This window comes from Hemibagrus wyckioides, linkage group LG25 (genome assembly GCF_019097595.1).
Source record: "Hemibagrus wyckioides isolate EC202008001 linkage group LG25, SWU_Hwy_1.0, whole genome shotgun sequence".
In the NCBI taxonomy this organism is placed as follows: Eukaryota; Metazoa; Chordata; class Actinopteri; order Siluriformes; family Bagridae; genus Hemibagrus; species Hemibagrus wyckioides.
Genome location: NC_080734.1, coordinates 2,657,036 through 2,675,845, shown reverse-complemented (window position 1 = coordinate 2,675,845; position 18,810 = coordinate 2,657,036). Strand labels below are relative to the sequence as shown.

The following is an 18,810-nucleotide window of genomic DNA, read 5'->3' as shown; positions in this document are numbered from 1 at the left end:
ACTTCATAGCCTGACATGCATTAGAGCATTATAACAGCTGACTTTAAAGCTCAGTGCACTTCTGTGTCATGTGATGGTAATAATGTATTCTAGTGGTGGTTTATTAGAACTCATCGCTTGGGGGAAAGACCGACCTGAAAACCCGTCTGTAATGCTAATACATAGTGAAGGTTATAACAGGTTATAATCATCACACTGTAGTAATAATAGTATATGAGTTATGTATATTTTCTTTGATGTATAACTCAATGCAGTCATGTCACTGTAATAACAGAGGATGTGGTTCAGTATGAAGTGATTTTTTTCCATTATAGTGTTATGAAGTATTATAGCAATGTCATGACACTATTATAGCTGAGTTATGAATATTTTTGTATATTTTAGTTATACATGATCTTTAAGTAAAGTACATTACATGTTTCTGCATATATGCTTATAACCTATGTCACATAAATTCTAACTGTATTACAGCATCATGATGTCTTATAGCAATGTCATGACGCTGTAATAACTGAGTTAAGTAAACATTTTGACCTTTAAGTAAGTAAAGCTTCATATTTCAGCGTACAACCTATGGCAATGTCATAACAATCTATTAACACTCTATAGATATGTATTGCTGTTTTATGATCTCTTATAACAAACTCATGCCACTGTTCTAGCTGAGTTATGTATCGTTTCTGAAACATTTAAACAATCCAAGTTTCATAATGCTGTTTATAACCTATGGAGATGTCATGATGGGGTTATAACAGAGCTGTAGTATGTTTTATAGTGTCATGACATCTCATAGCAGCATTATGACACTGTTATAACTGAGTTGTGTATAGTTTCTCTGACCTTTAGGTACATTAATTAAATTAAGTTTCATGTTTCTGTTTATAACCTGTGACAGGGTTATGGCGTTCTTATAACAGTGCTATGTATTACAGTGTCATTGTGTCTTATGGCTGTGTCATGGGTTCATATCACCATTATGTCACTTTGACATACCAGAACCACTACACTGAGCTAAAGTCAATTGTCAAGATGTGATATAAAGCATTTGTGACAACCTTATGTTAACAAAACTCTACGTCACTTGCCTCAGGTGTTATGTCAAGTCAAAGTTTTACCAAAAGCAGACCTTATGACACACAACGTGGGTTTGTATTCATTTTATGAATGTTTCTGAGAGATGTCTTGCAGAAAAGGGCTTATGTAGGTGTAATGTAGCATTATGAACACCACTGCTTTCCGCAGGATCCTGCAAAGGAACACAGGCTACATCCATGCCAGAGTTTTATTTATTTATTTATTTATTTAAAGAGCATGTAGTTATTACAGGAAGGGATGTGGAGCTGTTTTACACAATACACGCCTTCGTAAGCCTTCGCTGCAGTGACATTAGCAAGCTGCTGTGCAATGCATTAAACACCACCGGGAGGTGACGTTGTCTTGGGTAGAAACCCGAGTATTTTCGTCTCGGTGTGTCTCAGGGAGGTGAATAACGCTGCACAGGGCAGCCGGGGTCGGTGTGAGCACTCCATTCAGGAGGGCGGAGCAGGAGGGCGGTGCCGGTACTCGGGGAGGTGGTGCAGGATCCATCCGGCTGGGAGCAGGAGAGCCGTCGCAAACACCGACATGATGAAGAAACTTTGCTGTGAGGAAACAAGGGCTTTAAGTAATAAGATATTTATAAAGATAATAATATAGAGATGAATAATTACAGCTGGGTTATAAAGCTGTGTTAGTGTACGAGTGGGAAAAAAAAGAATGAATGAAACTTTAAAAACCTCTGCAAGCTTTTATCTTATAAAGAATTCTAAAGAATAAAACACTGCATGTTGTGCTGTTCTCAGAAAACAAGAGTCACCTCAGTATTGATTATTTTCCTAGAACAGCACATCCTTCCTCTAATTCATCAACTATTTATTTATTTATTTTTTATCCATTTATAATTACATTTAAAGTCACGGAACGTCCATGAAGCACGTTCACACAGAGGTTATAGCAGCTATAAACCCTCACCAGCGTGTTTTTAATGTTAATAATACATTAATAACACAAATCTCTGACTGTTACAAAGCTCTGACGCTTCTGTAAATGTTCGATAAACCTCGCCATATCGACGACTACACGCGTTCACCTAGAGCGCCCGCCGTGTGAACGTACTGTTGCTATGGAAACCATAACGGAGGGCATTAACATAAATCTGCGGCACTGTCCGAGCTGCTGTTATATAGAGAGAATGAATCAACAGTAATTCATGTTTATAGAACACTTACGAACGAATCGACGAGCACGAGGAAGGTTAAACGTAACGTAAATGTCGTTCTATTTACAGACGATGTGATTGTGTCACTTTGACAAAACAGAACTACACTGAGCTAAAGTCATTTGTCATGATGTGATATAAACCTATTATGACAATCTATGTCAAGAAAACGAGGTCACTCGACTTGGGTGTTATGTCATCTCCCCACGTGCATCAATGAGCCTTGACCCTCTCTCCGGTTCACCACCGTTCCTTCCTTGGACCACTTTTGATAGATACTGACCACTGCAGACCGGGAACACCCCACAAGAGCTGCAGTTTTGGAGATGCTCTGATCCAGTGGTCTAGCCATCACAATTTGGTCCTTCATCAAATTCGCTCAAATCCTTACACTTGTCCATTTTTCCTGCTTCTTTCCTGCTACTTTGAGGACAAAATGTTGACTTGCTGCCTGATATATCCCACCCACTAACAGGTGCCATGATGAGGAGATCATCAGTCTTCACCTCTCACTGCTCACAGTGTGGTGACTGATCGGTGAACCTTTTCAACCTTCAGGTAAGTAAAGTTTGAGATATTTCTGCATAAAACCAATAACACTCTATGAACACTCTATAGATATGCTTCATGATGTCTTATAACACATTCATGCCACAGTTCTAGTCGAGTCCTAGTCATGCCTCGTTTTACAGTTTACACTTCATTATTTGGTTTAATTGAACAGACAGAGCAGCTTTACAGAAAGCCAGCTCTAAATGTCTGCTCTAATTTGAGTGATGTGAGAACATTACTCTCTCACTGATGGGTTCTGAGTCGGAGTTTATTTTTTCTCTCAGAGTGCTTAAAGGCTGATTGCTGAATGTTTCTCAGGCCCTCAATCACAATTTTTCCTTTCTTTGTGTGATTCAAGTGCACTTGAGTTAACTAATCACAGGCCTGGGGATTAGTCCAAGGTCAGACCATGGCAATAATCAGGTAGGTTTGATGTAAACTGGTTCCTAAAAGTTTTAAAGGCAGGTTTCAGTTTATTCAGATCCAAAGAGAATTTATATAGTATATGAAAAGACATAGTATATGAATGAATGAATGAATGAATGAATGATTGAATGAAGGAGGAAGAATTGGGTCGTGGCAATGAGAGCGTGGGATCCTGCCACTGGACCACCAGGAGGAGGCTTAATTAAATAAGAAACACAAATAACTTTGGTTTATAACTTTGATTAGAATGATCCAGATCAGACATACACATTTTTTTTCCCAATTAAAATAATTTTTTTTCTCAGTTATCTAAACCCATATCTCTAACATTAACCATAAAACAGTCTCTCTAATTCTAAAGAATTAAACACTGCATGTTGTGCTGTTCTAGGAAAACAATCAACAAGAGTCACCTCAGTATTGATTATTTTCCTAGAACAGCACATCCTTCCTCTAATTCATCAACAATTTATTTATTTATTTATTTATTTAAATTTTATCCATTTATAGTTACATTTAAAGTCACGGAACGTCCACGAAGCACATTTACAGGTTATGGCAGCTATAAACCCTCACCAGCGTGTTCTTAATGTTAATAACACGTTAATAACACAAACCTCCTAGAGCGCCCGCCGTGTGAACGCACAGTTGCTACGGAAACCATAACGGAGGGCGTTAACATAAACCTGCGCCACTGTCCGAGCTGCTTTTATATAGAGAGAATGAATCAACACCTGCTGACCAATCAGAGTCCAGGATTATACAGTCACATTGTAATTCATGTTTATAGAACACTTACGAACGAATCGATGAGCGCAAGGAAGGTTAAATGTAAAAAATGAATAAAAATAAAAAGGTGAATTATGAGGCAGATGATTTAATACGAGGCATTTCTTATACACTGGTCATACAGTTTGACCAGATGATTCATATTTCACTGAATCTTTAAAATCAGATGTTTGTCATGTTTCAGTTTTAACACAGTTTTATGGGTGAAAGTAGCTAAAATGACATGAGAGACTAAGAAATGGTCAAAAATCAGGGTTTAATGTGTGTGAGGAATGTCTGAGACGATGCGGATGTCTTCGTCTTTTTATCTCCTCAGTTTGGGAAAATATTGATTTTAATTTTAGATAATAAAAATGAATGAATTTTTTTTTTAAAAAGTACTGTGTAAATATGACAGGTTTTCTTTCACGGTGTTTAGAGTGAACAAACTTTCTGTAGCTTATCTGAAATCAAAACAAACACTCACCCCGGGTCCGATCTTGGTCTTGGGTGGCTTGCTGTAAATGCTGCCGCTGCGCTTCTGCAGGACGTTCCTGGACCAGCTGAGGTTCCTGTGCTGCACGGTTCTGCTCAGAGCCAGCAACATGATGAGAGAGAGAGAGAAACAGAGAGAGAGAGAGAGAGAGAGAGAGAGAAACAGAGAGAGAGAGAGAGTTGCTGTGTGCAACCCCTGGATCTCTCCTCTCCAGTTCTGATGAATAAGAGAGTCTGTCCTGTTAAATGGACTAGGATGTGACCCATAACCCCGCCCACTCCAAGGGCGGAGTCTGTCTCAGCTCCCAGAAACTTTTCCACTTTTTTGCAGCCAGATGGATTTAAATGCAGCGGAGAGCATCAGGGTCAGGAATCAAATCGATTAAATCACTGGTTTCTTCGGTAATCTTGCCGAAAAGATGTATGAGGTGTGCATGAATCATACAGAAAACACAGTGAGCATGATGTAATAGTTCTACAGACCATCACGTCTCATGGCTGATACTGAACTCCAGGAATAATAGCACCCTTCAACATGATGTGTGAAAATTATAATCTAGAAAAACTACACCCAGGACACATTACCCTCCTTTTAACAGAAATAAGTCTCACTTAAAATAGGAACTTTGGGATATAGTTTGAAGAAAGACCACTCAAGTGCCCCCTGGAGTGCCTCTTACAGCAGATAAAATGTGAGAAATTATCCTCTAGAGAGTCACTACTTGCAAAACAATATGATAAAGTGTCCTCTGTGATAGATAAAACATGAGTAAATATGTCTCTGGTGCTACTACAGTGGGGAAAACATGATAAAGTGCCATCTAGGGTGAGACTACGGTAGATAAAAGGTGATAAAGTGCCCTCTAGGGTGCCTCATGGAAGATAAAATATGACGAAATGCTCTCTATGGTGCCACTACAGTGGAGAAAGCATGATAAAATGCCCTCTAGAGTGCTCCATGGTAGATAAAAATGGAGAAATACCCTTTAAGGTGCCACTATGGTAGATAAAACATGATTAAATGCTCTCAATGGTGCCATCACATTGAGGAAAACATCATAAAGTGCCCACTAGGGTGCCACTCTGGTAGAAACAATGTGATAAAGTTCCCTATGGGGAGTCACTACAAGCAAAAGAGCATGATAAAATGCCCTCTACTTTAAAGCTAGAGTAGATAAATCATGATCAAATGCCATCTATGGTTCCACTAAAGTGGAGAAATCATGATAATGTGCCCTTTAGGGTGAGACTATGGTAGCTTAAACATGATTAAATGCCATGGTGTGACTACAGTGGAGAAAATATATAAAGTGCCCTTTAGGATGAGACAAAGGCAGCTAAAAATTGATAAATAGCCTTTAGGGTGCCACTATGGTAGAATAACTAATAAAATGCCCACTAGGATGAGACTACAGTAGATATAAGATGATTGAATGCCCTCTAAGGTGTGACTACAGTGGAGAAAAGATGACTTTTCTCTCCCTATGGGGAGTCACTACAAGCAAAAGAGCATGATAAAATGCCCTCTACTTTAAAGCTAGAGTAGATAAATCATGATCAAATGCCATCTATGGTTCCACTAAAGTGGAGAAATCATGATAATGTGCCCTTTAGGGAGAGATTATGGTAGATAAAACAATATTAAATGCTATGGTGTGACTACAGTGGAGAAAATATATAAAGTGCCCAGGAGGGTGGCACTATAATAGAAAACCTAGGTACCATATTTACTAGATAAGACATAATAAAATGCCCTCTAGGATGAGACTGTGGTTGATAAAAGATGATTGAATGCCGTCTAGGATGTCACTACAGTGGAAAAAACATGATAAAGTGCCCATTAGGGTGACACTATGGTAGAAAAATGTCACTACAAGCAAAACAGCATGATAATGTGCCCCCAAGATTGAGGCTACAGTAGATAAAACATGATTAAATGCCATCTATAGTTCCACTACAGTGGAGACAACATGACAAAGTGCCCTTTAGAGTGAGACAATGGTAGATAAAAATTGATAAATAGCCTTTAGGGTGCCACTGTGGTAGATAATGAAATATAAAAAATGCCCACTAGGATGAGACTATGGTTGATAAAAGATGATTGAATGCCCTCTAGGGTGTCATTACAATGGAGAAAACATGATAAAATGTCCAGGAGGGTGGTGCTATTACAGAAGGAAATGAGATAAAGTTCCAAGGTAGATAAACTATGATAAAATGCCAACTTGGGTGCTACATTTAGTAGATAACACTTAATAAAATGCCCTCTAGGATGAGACTATAGTAGATAAAAGATGATTGAATGCCCTCTAGGGTGTCACTACAGTGGAGAAAACGTGATAAAGTGCCCACTAGGAAGAGACTACGATAGATAAAAATTGATAAATAGCCTTTAGGGTGCCACTATGGTAGATAATATCTAATGAAATGCCCACTAGGATGAGACTATGGTTGCTAAAAAAAATTCTAAATAGCCTTTAGCGTGCCACTGTGATACATGATATGTAATAATATGCCCACTAGGGTGAGACTATGGTAGATTAAACATGATTAAGTGCTCTCTAAGAGGTCAAGAAAAGTGATGAAAAACAGTGCCCTCGAGGCTGGCAATAATTCTGGAGCTGATTGTGGGTTTCTCTGTCCTTTAAGCAGCTGCTCCATGTGGAGAAGTGACGGGTTTCTGAACGCTGTTTGACGCTGAACAGAGAAACACCTGTGTGTGTGTTCAGACCATCAGGATACACAATGCTGCCCTAATGACTGAGTAATGGAGCAGATTAAAGGAGCATGGAGGAGAGACAGCTGTACTTTATCTCAGCTCTCTCTCTCTCTGCGTGTGTGTGTGTGTGTGTGTGTGTGTGTTCATTCATTACCAAAAACATTGGACAAACAGATCTGTGCTTGATTGTGCCAGACAGTCTCACCTGCTGATAATCTCCTGATCTCCTGAAGGTGTGTGTGTGTGTGTGTGTGTACAAATATATGTTTTAAAAGTATAATAATAACACTTAGACGTATATAAACATATATAAAGCTGCTTATACTGTATGTTGTGTGTATTAACCTTAATCTCCTGATGAACTTTTCCATGATTTATAGCATTATTACCTGAAACTGGAAAATGTTTAAAGAGGCAGAAAGCAAACAAGAGACACTTCACACACAATCCTCCAGGATTATACGGAATCCGGACTGCATTTATGGATGAAGTAAAATATATATAAAATCATTTCAAATATTCTGTAATGTTAGTGCAGCTTGGTTGCAGTTAAAGGTTTGTATAATGACAACATGAGAATGAATGCATTCATTAATCTGGAGTTTATATATGGTTTATTCCACAAAGTCATTATTAAGTAGCATTTTACTGAACGAAGAATAAAACTTTACCAAAATCCTCATACTCCAAACATGTACAAGTCTTCAGTCTGTAGATCTCTTATTAAAAACACTTAAAATCTCTCTCCTAACTCGTGCTGTTCGATTCCTTCGACTTAATAGTCGACTCCGATTTCGATTCCAAATCCGTGAATCGAATCCGCAAGATACATATTTCTGGAGCCGAAACAAAAGCGCAGGGAAGCAATTCTCATAAAATATATCAGCTAAATATTATTTTTACATTATTCTGTAATCAGTGGCAGCATGAATAACACACGATTTGTACTTAGTGTACCAGTGTCAGTGTCAGAGTTTTAGACTTAGAGCCAAATCGAATTAAATGCAGCCTAAAACTCTTAAGATGAGCTATGAAAAGATTTATAATCTACCAATTGTATATATACACCTTTCATCTCTTCCATCAGATTCCATTTTGGCTTTCCGTTTTAAACAACGAATCGACTCTGTTCCGATTCGTGAATCGACTCCCAGATCTACTCACAAAAGCTTCAGTCTGCGTTACTCTTCATCGCCACATGTGGGGGCCCGAGCACCACTAATACACACACACACACACACACACACACACACACACACACACACACACAAGGATATACTGTATATATATTTACATACAGGAAACTGATTTCTTTTTAACTATGCAATGTTGATGAAGGTAAAACAGCAGGTGAGCCACATTTTGTCACAGACTCAGACTCTGTACCCACACCTTCAGAAAGATTGTTATCTCCTCAGGCATCTGAGGGGAAATGACAATTGAGGTCAGTTTGTACAAACTCTAAGATCGCTGATTATACATCAGTAATACTCCAGTTAACTCAAGCTCCTCTAGAACAACACTTTTTAAAGCCTTATGGCAGTCACATGGCTCTAAGGCATATTTTAAAATAACACTTTGGACAGAAATGACTGTGGAATATTGATTAAATATTAAATATTCTACACGGTGTGTGTTGTGATTGTTGTCTGTTGAGTATTGTGGTGTGGTTGATGGAAAATGCCCCGGTGGTAGCCTGCAGCCTTCGCTCATAATGTCTCTTTTCTCATGAATGTGTTTAGTTTACTATTTATTTCTGCTCTTTAGTGATCACTTTTGGCTTGTTTATGAAGGTTGTATTGATCTGAGTGTGTTCTATGTGTTCATGTTTGTCTTTCTGCCTTAACCAGATCACTGTGTATATTTTGTTTCACGTCTCTGTTGATGCTTTTTATTTGCTTAAAGTTTAAATCTATATTTTCATGAAATTATTCTGCAAAAATATTCACCCCTTTCCCTTTTTTGTCCTCTTTTCTTGCATTAGAAACTGAAATGAAGTGGATATTTGGGAGTTTTCTACCATACAGAGCACTACTTATAAAGCAGGGGCTTAGGTATTGACCAAAAACCTGTAAATATGTAATAAGACAAAATAATAAACAAATACATAAATGTGTATATTTATTCATTATATTTGAATGTGTTTATTTATATATTATATTTAAATACATTTCATCATTATTTATTTCTTTGCTTCTTATTTATTTAGTTATTTATTCTAAATTATTTTGGGGTTTAAAACATATTTGTAATGTACCTATTGATAATACGATAGAAAATACAGCAAAAAAAAAAAGACTTTCAATAAAATTTATACTAAAATACAAACTCAAACAAGCAAAAAAATGTTTTAATAAAATAATGTAGTATAAACTCCTCTATCCAGAGCTTGGATGGTGCTGACACTGGAGACTCCTTCCATAAATGTTAACTAAACTATGTTTTTAAGACTATTACTATGGAAACGATAACATTAATAAAACCCAGACGTGTCTGAAAGTCGCTGCAAAATAAAAAAAATAAAAAAAAAATAATACACACCTTCTGACCAAAAATGATCTCAAAATACAAGCATGTGGTGGTAAAAAAAAAAAAAAAAAGTAAATAATAAAATAAAAAAAGTAAATGACACAAAGAAAAAAACATAGAAAATATTTGTTTTTCTTAATAAAGTAATCATTTATAAATATTTCCCTGATATTTCCAAACTTATTGTTTTTAGTCACTTTCTTTCTTTTCTAAAAAAAATTAAAATAATAATAATAATAATTAATTAAAGCAAAAAAAGCTGTGTAGTGTACAAACCTTAGAATGTACACAAACGTTTACATAATAATAATAATAATAATAATAATAATAATAATAATAATAATTGACAAATCAATAGAAATATTATTAAATATTTTTAAATCTCAGACTTTTTATTCATAAACCTACAAATCAAAATAAGATATACACACGGATTGTTATGTTTGTGATAAATTTTGTCCCGTATTTTTTTTATTTTGTTTTATTTATATTGAATTTTGTCTCCTTTGCTCCAGCATACAGTAACCGCAGCGTGCGCGAGCTCATGCACTCAGGCATTCAGTGGCATCAGTTTGTCAGCTGCGCGCGACACTGAGGGGGGGGGAGGGAGAGAGGGGGGGTGGGGGGCGGTGTGAGGGGAAAGCTAGGCTAACGGTGTAGCTCCTGTAGCTGTGAACAGTTACACTCCGCTTTATCCAGCCGAGTTTAAACGCCAGGCTGGGGGCCGAGACTACATGAACAGACGGCGAGGTCGCGAAGAGGTTTCGAAGCCTGAACGTTTCCGTGTGTTAAAATCAAACAGAAGTTTATTTCTGACAGGAATAAGCACTTTAGTCAGCTAGCTCGCGCGCTAGTTGTGTCAGAGTGCTGGAGCTAGTGACGACGGAACCGTCTAGCCGAGCTAGCTTACCGAGGGGGGGGGAGTAACTCCGTGTTCACCTTTAGCACCTAGCATGGATTAACCAGCGAGTTTTCAACCATTTACAGATTAAAGAAGGATCTTAAAAATCAGGGAATTGTTTTCTTTCTGGCTCGGAAACTTGACTGAGGTGAGTAACTTCAAGCTGCGCTCGTGCGCCGTGCTAACTCGCTAGTTATTTTTCATTTGCATTATTTATATTGTTGTGTTGACGTGTTCGCTAGTTAACCTGGTTACCTGTTTACTCAGGAGTGAGGTTTCTCCGCTAGTACTTGCCCTAGTTAACTTCCTTCGCCTAGCTAGCAGCCTCAGTTTAGCAGGCAGAGCAATATAAACAGTGAGATCTTGCTAATTGTGGATTAGCCGCAGGTTTGTGGTTAACTTTCCTCCTCCTTATGTTCCGTAATAACGCTGATATGAAACCTTTATAAACGGGTAATAACGCACAACACTGTTATTAACCAGGGTTCGTGACGTCTTGTGTGTGTAGACAGTAAAGCTTTATTTAAAAAAATACCGAATTTCAGCATTAATGATGTGTTTTATTGTAATAATCACACACACACACACACACACAGGGCATTAATCCAGAGTAATTTAGTGACCTCATGTCACGTGTGTTTTGTTAGTTTAATTAATATTCAGCTATATTTGTAAATATTTTGAAGTTAAATACGTTTAGAGAAACAAGAAGAGTTCTTAATCATAAACTATAAACCATTATGGATAATATCTGAGGAATAAACTCCTATGTGTGTTTTTATCTGATTAGAGTTACATTCTCACTTTGTTATAGCAGCTGTAAATTCTCTCTCTCTCTCTCTGTCTCTCTCACTCAATGCTAGATGACTCTTTCTGTCTGTCTGTCTCTCTCCCTCTTTCTGTCTCTCTCTCTCTCTTTCTCTCTGACAGTTTATCTATCTATCTATCTATCTATCTATCTATCTATCTATCTATCTGTCTATCTATCTATCTGTCTATCTATCTATCTATCTATCTATCTATCTATCTATCTACCTGTCTATCTATCTATCTATCTATCTATCTATCTATCTGTCTATCTATCTGTCTATCTATCTATCTATCTATCTATCTATCTATCTATCTGTCTATCTATCTATCTGTCTATCTATCTATCTATCTATCTATCTATCTGTCTATCTATCTACCTGTCTATCTATCTGTCTGTCTGTCTATCTAAACCTAGTGTCAGAACTGCAGTAACTCTAATCTGTTATTAGATCTGAGACTGTGTCAGGATCATTAATAGGTCACATGACCATGCAGTGTGTGTGTGTGTGTGTGTGTGTGTGTGTGTGCCAGTATCGTTAATAGGTCACATGACCATGCAGTGTGTGTGTGTGTGTGCCAGTATCGTTAATAGGTCACATGACCATGCAGTGTGTATGATGTGTGTGTGTCAGTATCGTTAATAGGTCACATGACCATGCTGTGTGTGTCTAGGAGGAACATTGTTTCATTTCACTGTGTACTGCATCAGCTATATATGGTTGAAGTGATGATAAAGCTTTTTTGACTTTGACTATGCAGTGTGTATGGTATGTGTGTGTGTGTGTGTGCGTGTGTCAGTATCGTTAATAGGTCACTTGACCGTGCAGTGTGTATGATGTATGTATGTGTGTGTGTGTGTGTGTGTGTGTGTCAGTATCGTTAATAGGTCACATGACCATGCAGTGTGTATGATGTATGTGTGTGTGTGTGTCAGTATCGTTAATAGGTCACATGACCGTGCAGTGTGTATGATGTGTGTGTGTGTGTCAGTATCGTTAATAGGTCACATGACCATGCAAGGTGTTCCTGTTGGTATCTGTCATGTGATTGGGGTAGAGCTGGGTGGTGGGCGGAGCCGTAAATTAATCTCCCAGTTTCACTGGTCTGTCTGTCTGTCTGTGTCTGTCTGTCTGTCTGTATGTCTACCTGTCTGTCTTTCTGTCTGTTTATCTATATCTATATATCTATTTGTCTGTCTTTGTTTATCTATATCTGTCTGTCTGTCTTTCTGTTTATCTATATCTATCTTTCTGTCTGTTTATCTTTATCTATCTTTCTGTCTGTCTTTTTGTCTGTCTGTCTGTCAGTGAGACTAGTCAATCATGAGTGTTTCTGAGCTGGTGTATGAGGAAGAGGGCAGATAACATTTTTTCCTCCAAGTGTGTTCAAAAAGATTGAGCTTTGTGATTGTCTTCACCCTTCCTGTTGGTATCTGTGGTGTGATTGGGGTAGAGCTAGGTGGTGGGTCTGAAGGTGATCGGTTTCCTTTAACAGCATGAAAATGTTGTATTTATTTGTACCTCAGCAGTGTCTCATTAACTTTTAACGTCATGCATTTTATCCGTTTAATGTAGTTCCTGTTCTCACTTGCCTTATAGCAGCTAACAACATCAGTTTCTCAGCACCAGTCTCTCTGAAAGAGAAAAGAAACACAACACAGCTTGTCAAAGAATCATTTATTTTATTCACAGCTTTACCTCTGTCCCTGGAGGAGGTGATTTCTTTAAACTCTGAATAAACCTCTCCTTACAGGACACAGCATGGTATCCCTCAGGGTTTATGAGTGATGAGTTTATTAAACCTTGGCTTGTACAGATATCTGTTTGTTTTTCTGCTGCTGGTTTGAACAGGATGTGATGTCTGTTACTGTTTCCAGACTTACTACGGAGTTACCCTTTTTTTCCTTTCTTTTATAAATGTGTGTCACTCGTAAACCACACCACAACATGGTTATAAAAGAAGTGTAGTACAGGAAGCGAAAGTCTGTGAAAAGATTGTCTTTCCATCAGCTGTCGATGTGAAAGTCTTCAGAGAGAAAGACGACAGTACCCCAAAGCGTGCGGTGTTGTTCAACCGTGTACGAGACGAGTTTTACACGTTAACGTTTATTTTCACTCCACTCTTTATCCAGGTCAGGGTCACGGTGACATTTTTCATTCAGAAAAGCTTTCATTTCTTTATCTAAACATCACTCCAGTTCCTCTGTGCTTTAGATAATATTTAGATTTAGCACTGAAACACGTCATTTATTCAAAAACCATTCCATCTCCTCCTTATCCACAGACCTCTCTTTCTCCCGTCTGTCACATCAAACTGATCCTCTTCATGTTTTCAAAAGAAAATTTATCTATCTATCTATCTATCTATCTATCTGTCTGTCTGTCTGTCTGTCTGTCTGTCTGTCTGTCTGTCTGTCTGTCTGTCTGTCTGTCTGTTTGTCTGTCTCTGTCTGTCTGTACACACTGAACCAGAGAGAAACACCTCATGGTGTTTGAGATTGTGGTTTGTTTTATTTGTATAAATGGTGTTTACTTGTGTTTGTGTTAAATTAAACTCCTCAGTCTCTCTCTCCTTACCATCTCCTGAAAAACTACCAGAAGAATAAAAAAGAAAGATAAAGAATTCATCTTTTCTGCTCCAGTTGTTGAAGATTTCTCTTAAACAGAGTTCATAGAGTGTGTGTAGCTCTCTATGGAGTGTTCAGTTTCAAATAATAAAAACGGCTCATAACGATGTTATATACACATGGTCCAGGACGTTAGGATCTGTAACCTACGTGTTTTCTTTCTGTGCGTTTTTTTGAAGGTTTGTTTCATTTCCTGCTCTGCATTCTCCTGACCTCAGTCTGCCATCAGCAGAGAGACTGAGAGACTGAAGGGAAAATCAGACACGGTTTCATCCCCCTCTTCCTCCTCTTCCTTCTCCACCACCACACAACCCCTCGGTTTTCTTGGCAGTGACGAGGTGTGACCCTGAAATAAGAGTTTTATACACCACGCTGTTTTACTGCAATGCTTGCACTTTTTATTTCTCTTCTTCATGTACAAGGTTGTTAAACAGCACAGTATGGGGAAAAAAATCCTTTAAATTGGAAATACTGCAGAAATCGAATACTGAAACAGAATTCAACATCGCTCTGATTTGCGTGTTTAAAAGTTAAGTCACTAGGTGATGAGGAAATTTTGTGTCTGTCCGTCAGTTTGAGATTCTCGTTTCTCGTAACGTATAGTTAAAACGTTTGTAGGATTTATATGGAATTGTAATCAGCAGAGAAGATTATAGAATTCATCGTCCAAAATCACATCCGTATGCGCTCTTCTGCTCCACTGTGTAGTAGAAATAGTGCGAGTGTTTCATAGCACGAATGTTAGACACGTCTTTATGTAAAGGAAGGGGGTGGAGCTACCAGGTGTTTGATGTCATTTACCATCGACTGGGAAATGCTTCTGGGAAAGGTTCAAAAGGTTTATATAGTAGACACTGGAGTGCGTAGTGTATTCGTGTAGGATATCATCTGGGACACAGTGAATGTCCCTGCAATGTCAGATTACTTCAGAGGTTTGTTTAAAGTTTGTTTTAAGGTTGTTTTACGTATACACTAACGAGTAGGACCATACAGGCCAGAAAGAAAGAGAGAGAGACCATGAGAGTGAGAGACCGTGAGAGAGAGAGAGAGACGGGGAGAGAGAGAGAGACTAATGAGTGTGAGGTTGTATAATTCTTTGGCAGTCCTCTACATGTATATGGTCATGCCAATAAAGGTTATTGAAGTTGAAATAGAGAGATAGAGCATGCCCCTCCCACTCAGAGATCATGGTGTATTGTGTATCTGCAGTTGTGTTGATCACAGTTTCATATATAATTTATTAAAGGTGACAGCTTTTCACTGACCGGTGCTTGCGGTGTTATTACAGTAATATTTATGTAATAAGTCGAGGTCTCTTCAGCCTGATAATCATGAGGATTTCTAACCTGTTCATCACGTCGTCTCACTGTAAAGTAAAACATCTGGTTGCTAAGCAATCCTAAGAGTTGCTTAATGATCTTTAGAGCTTTTTGTTTAAGGTGGACGATTAGGATGTCTGAGGAACCTGACACATTTCACATCATTAAAAATAAGCACAGTGTGTGAACTCTTGAACGCTGTTACTCCAGCGTGGATTTGTTCTGCTTTATAACGTCGCTTTTTTTCAACGTTTGTACATTTTTCCCCCCTAAAAGTTCATTTAAATCGTTTGGTTTTATGTGTCTCAAACTGGCTGTAATCACATTGACTAAAGTCTATTGGGTTATTTATAGTGCACCTGAGGAATAAAGCCCTCTGTGTGGGGGCTGTTAGAGGAAACTAATAAACAGCAGGGTGGAGTGATGAAATCCGGTTACTGCCATCACACTCAAATAGATTATTTTTTCCTATAACAGCACATCCCCGAGTGTCTTATTTCTCTCATTCTAAAAAAATTATCTAGATATTTTTATTTATTAATGAACAGTATGTCACACATCTTGTGAAGTAAATCATTTCCTGTTTCCTGTACCAGCTTTTATTTCTTCTCTTCACAAAAACTAAAATGTAGCTTGTCATGTTGCCAGAAAACCTGCAAAAAAAAGAAAATAAATAAATAAACTGTTATAAACTGCTGACACTGGAGACGACTTCTGTAAATAATTACTAAATATAATATGATTACGCTGTTATTACATGTTTTATAAGATGTTTGTGACGCGTTCAATGAGCTGTTACTATAGAAACGGTAACTTATTAGAACGAGTGCATTAATACAAATCTACGCTAGACCAATCAGAGTCTAGAGCTGCTGTTATAGATAATTAATAACACCTTCTGACCAACCAGAGTTGCTCAGTATCTATCAAAAGTGGTCCAAGGAAGGAACAGTGGTGAACTGGTGACAGGGTCATGGGCGGTCAAGACTCATTGATGCACGTGGGGAGAGAAGGCTGACCTGTGTGATCTGATCCAACAGACGAGCTACTGTTGATCAAACTGCTGAAGAAGTTAATGCTGGTTCTGATAGAAAGGGGTCAGAATACACAGTGCAGGACAGTTTGTTGTGGATGGGGCCGCATAGCCACAGACCAGTCAGGGTGCCCATGCTGACCCCTGTGCACCACAGAATGCACCAACAATGGCCATGTGAGCATCAGAACTGGACCATGGAGCAATGGAAGAAGGTTTCCTGGTCTGATGAATCACGTTTTCTTTTACATCACGTGGATGGCCGGGTGCGTCTGCGTCTCTTGTGTGTCTCTCTCTCTCCGCGTCTGCCTGTGGAACACATGGCACCAGGATGCACTATGAGGAGAAGGCAGTGTCCTGCTCTGGTCAATGTTCTGCTGGGAAACCTTGTGTCCTGCCAACCATGTGGTTGTTACTTTGACACATCCCACCTACCTACAGACCATCTACACCCTTTCATGGAAACGGTATTCCCTGATGGCTGTGGCCTCTTTCAGCAGGATAATGCACCGTGCCACAAAGCAAAAATGGTTCAGGAATGGATTGATGACCACAACAACCAGTTTAAGGTGTTGACTCCGCCTCCAAATTCCCCAGATCTCAATCCAATCCCAGCATCTGTGTGATGTTCTGGACAAACAAGTCCCATCCATGGAGGACCCACCTCATAACTTAGAGGGCTTAAAGGATCTGCTGCTAACATCTTGGTGCCAGATCCCAAAGCACACCTTCAGAGATCTAGTGGAGTCCATGCCTAGATGGGTCAGGGCTGTTTTGGCAGCAAGAGGGGGACAGACACAATATTAGGCAGGTGGTCATAATGTAATGGCTGATCGGTGTTTATACACACACATATAACAATTTATTTTCCTTGACCTCACTGACCGTCCTCCGTCTGAATGAATCCATATTAATTATTTACGCTTTCATCACAGAGACAGGTTTATGTGGTGTTTATTAGCTTGGGTCTGTCAGTGTGATTTGTATATACTGTCCTGAATTGCTTCATGTACTGGGACTGTAGGACAATTTTAAAAAACCCCTGCAGGACATCACTAAAGGGATTTGCTTTAAATCGCCTGAACAAGCCCCGTGTTGTGCTTTCAGTCCATGATTACTATCTGTTGTTTGCAAAAAGAAAACAAAAACAAAAGAAGGCTTTGAAAACCTCCTGTTGTTTCTGCTGCTCTGATCTTTCAGCTGTAATCAGATGCTTTATGGAAGCTGCGTATTTGCTCGCTGCGGTCTCACATTTTCTGGATGGTGGTGTGTAAAGGTTGCGTCTGTCTGAAGAAGGTTTTGATGAAATGTCAGACACACAGAGGGGACAATCCCAGGACACTGCACACACTTCCACACACTTCTGCTGTTATATCTGCGTCATCACTGCGTGTGTGAAGGAGGACTGTTTTGATGATGTATTGAGAAAATTCCTTTGAGACTGATAAAGAAGTGGAGAAATCCTCACTTTATTATTGACCTCAGTGGAAGTCCAATCATCGAGGCTAAAAACACTAAAGAACGTCATTTAACTCCAACAGGTCTGATCGGAGATTATGAGGGTATTTATTTAGTTTATTTACAGAAAATAAATGTTCTGCAGCATCAGAGGGAAAGCTGTAACGTGATCCTGAGACATGAATGTGGGTCTGTTTTTATTTTTATTTTCCTTCATGCTCTGCTGTTCTGTACTCAAGGTGAGAGCAGAGAACCGTCCAGATAATACAACCTCACACTCATTACTCTCTCTCTCTCTCTCTCTCTCTCTCTCTCTCTCTCATGCTTTTATGTCTGTTTGTCTCTCTCTCTGACTCTCTTTCCCTCTCTTTTCCTCTCTCTCTCATTCACACACACACCCCGTGTCCTCATTCTTCCCTGGATAACAGTGTAACACCCACAACTCTTAATGTCTCTCATTTCACTTCACTTCACATCACTTTGTGTCCAGTGGTCTGGTCATGTCTTGTCCACTAAACACTCTCACATTTCACGCCCACTCTCACTTTTCCTAATGAGTAACAGCAGGATTCTGTGTGTGCGAGCACAGAAACGCCGTAAATGTTTTTATTTCAGGAAATAATGAGGAAGATGCTGTTGCTCCAGTTGTTGAAGAGTAACTAGTTACCCCAGGATTAGAGGAAGATGCTGTTGCTCCAGTTTTTGAAGAGATAATAGTTACTTTTCTTTTCTTTACTTTTTCTTTTCTTTACTTTTACTTTTACTTTTCTAGTATCTTTTCTGCTCTTGGTGTGGAGAGCTTGATGTCTCTGGACACTTTTATGAACTTTGGATGATTTGGAAGCTCCGCTCTGACAAAAAAAAAGAAAAATGGCTGCTTCGTGTAGGAAAATAAAATGTAGCCTGAGCTGGAATTT

At 38.7% G+C, this 18,810-nt stretch overlaps 2 protein-coding genes across 3 annotated transcripts in view; one reads left to right on the top strand and one right to left on the bottom strand.

The window, feature by feature from the left end:
• Positions 1-1,275: 1,275 nt before the first annotated feature.
• si:dkey-85n7.8 (COX8 domain-containing protein) lies at positions 1,276-4,731 on the bottom strand. Its single transcript, XM_058378684.1, has 2 exons — positions 4,491-4,731; positions 1,276-1,640 (listed from the first exon to the last, which is right to left on the bottom strand). The coding sequence occupies exons 1-2, from the start codon at positions 4,608-4,610 to the stop codon at positions 1,530-1,532; spliced, it is 231 nt and encodes a 76-aa protein (XP_058234667.1). The 5' UTR covers positions 4,611-4,731; the 3' UTR covers positions 1,276-1,529.
• Positions 4,732-10,368: 5,637 nt separating this feature from the next.
• The window catches only part of btbd7 (BTB (POZ) domain containing 7), a 33,363-nt gene continuing 24,921 nt past the window's right edge, over positions 10,369-18,810 (top strand). The window contains exons 1-2 of one of the 2 annotated variants that reach the window (XM_058378704.1): positions 10,369-10,795; positions 14,263-14,421. The gene's annotated coding sequence lies outside the window, so the exon portion shown is untranslated. The remainder of the gene's footprint in view (positions 10,796-14,262; positions 14,422-18,810) is intronic. The other variant, XM_058378703.1, reaches the window with a different exon arrangement.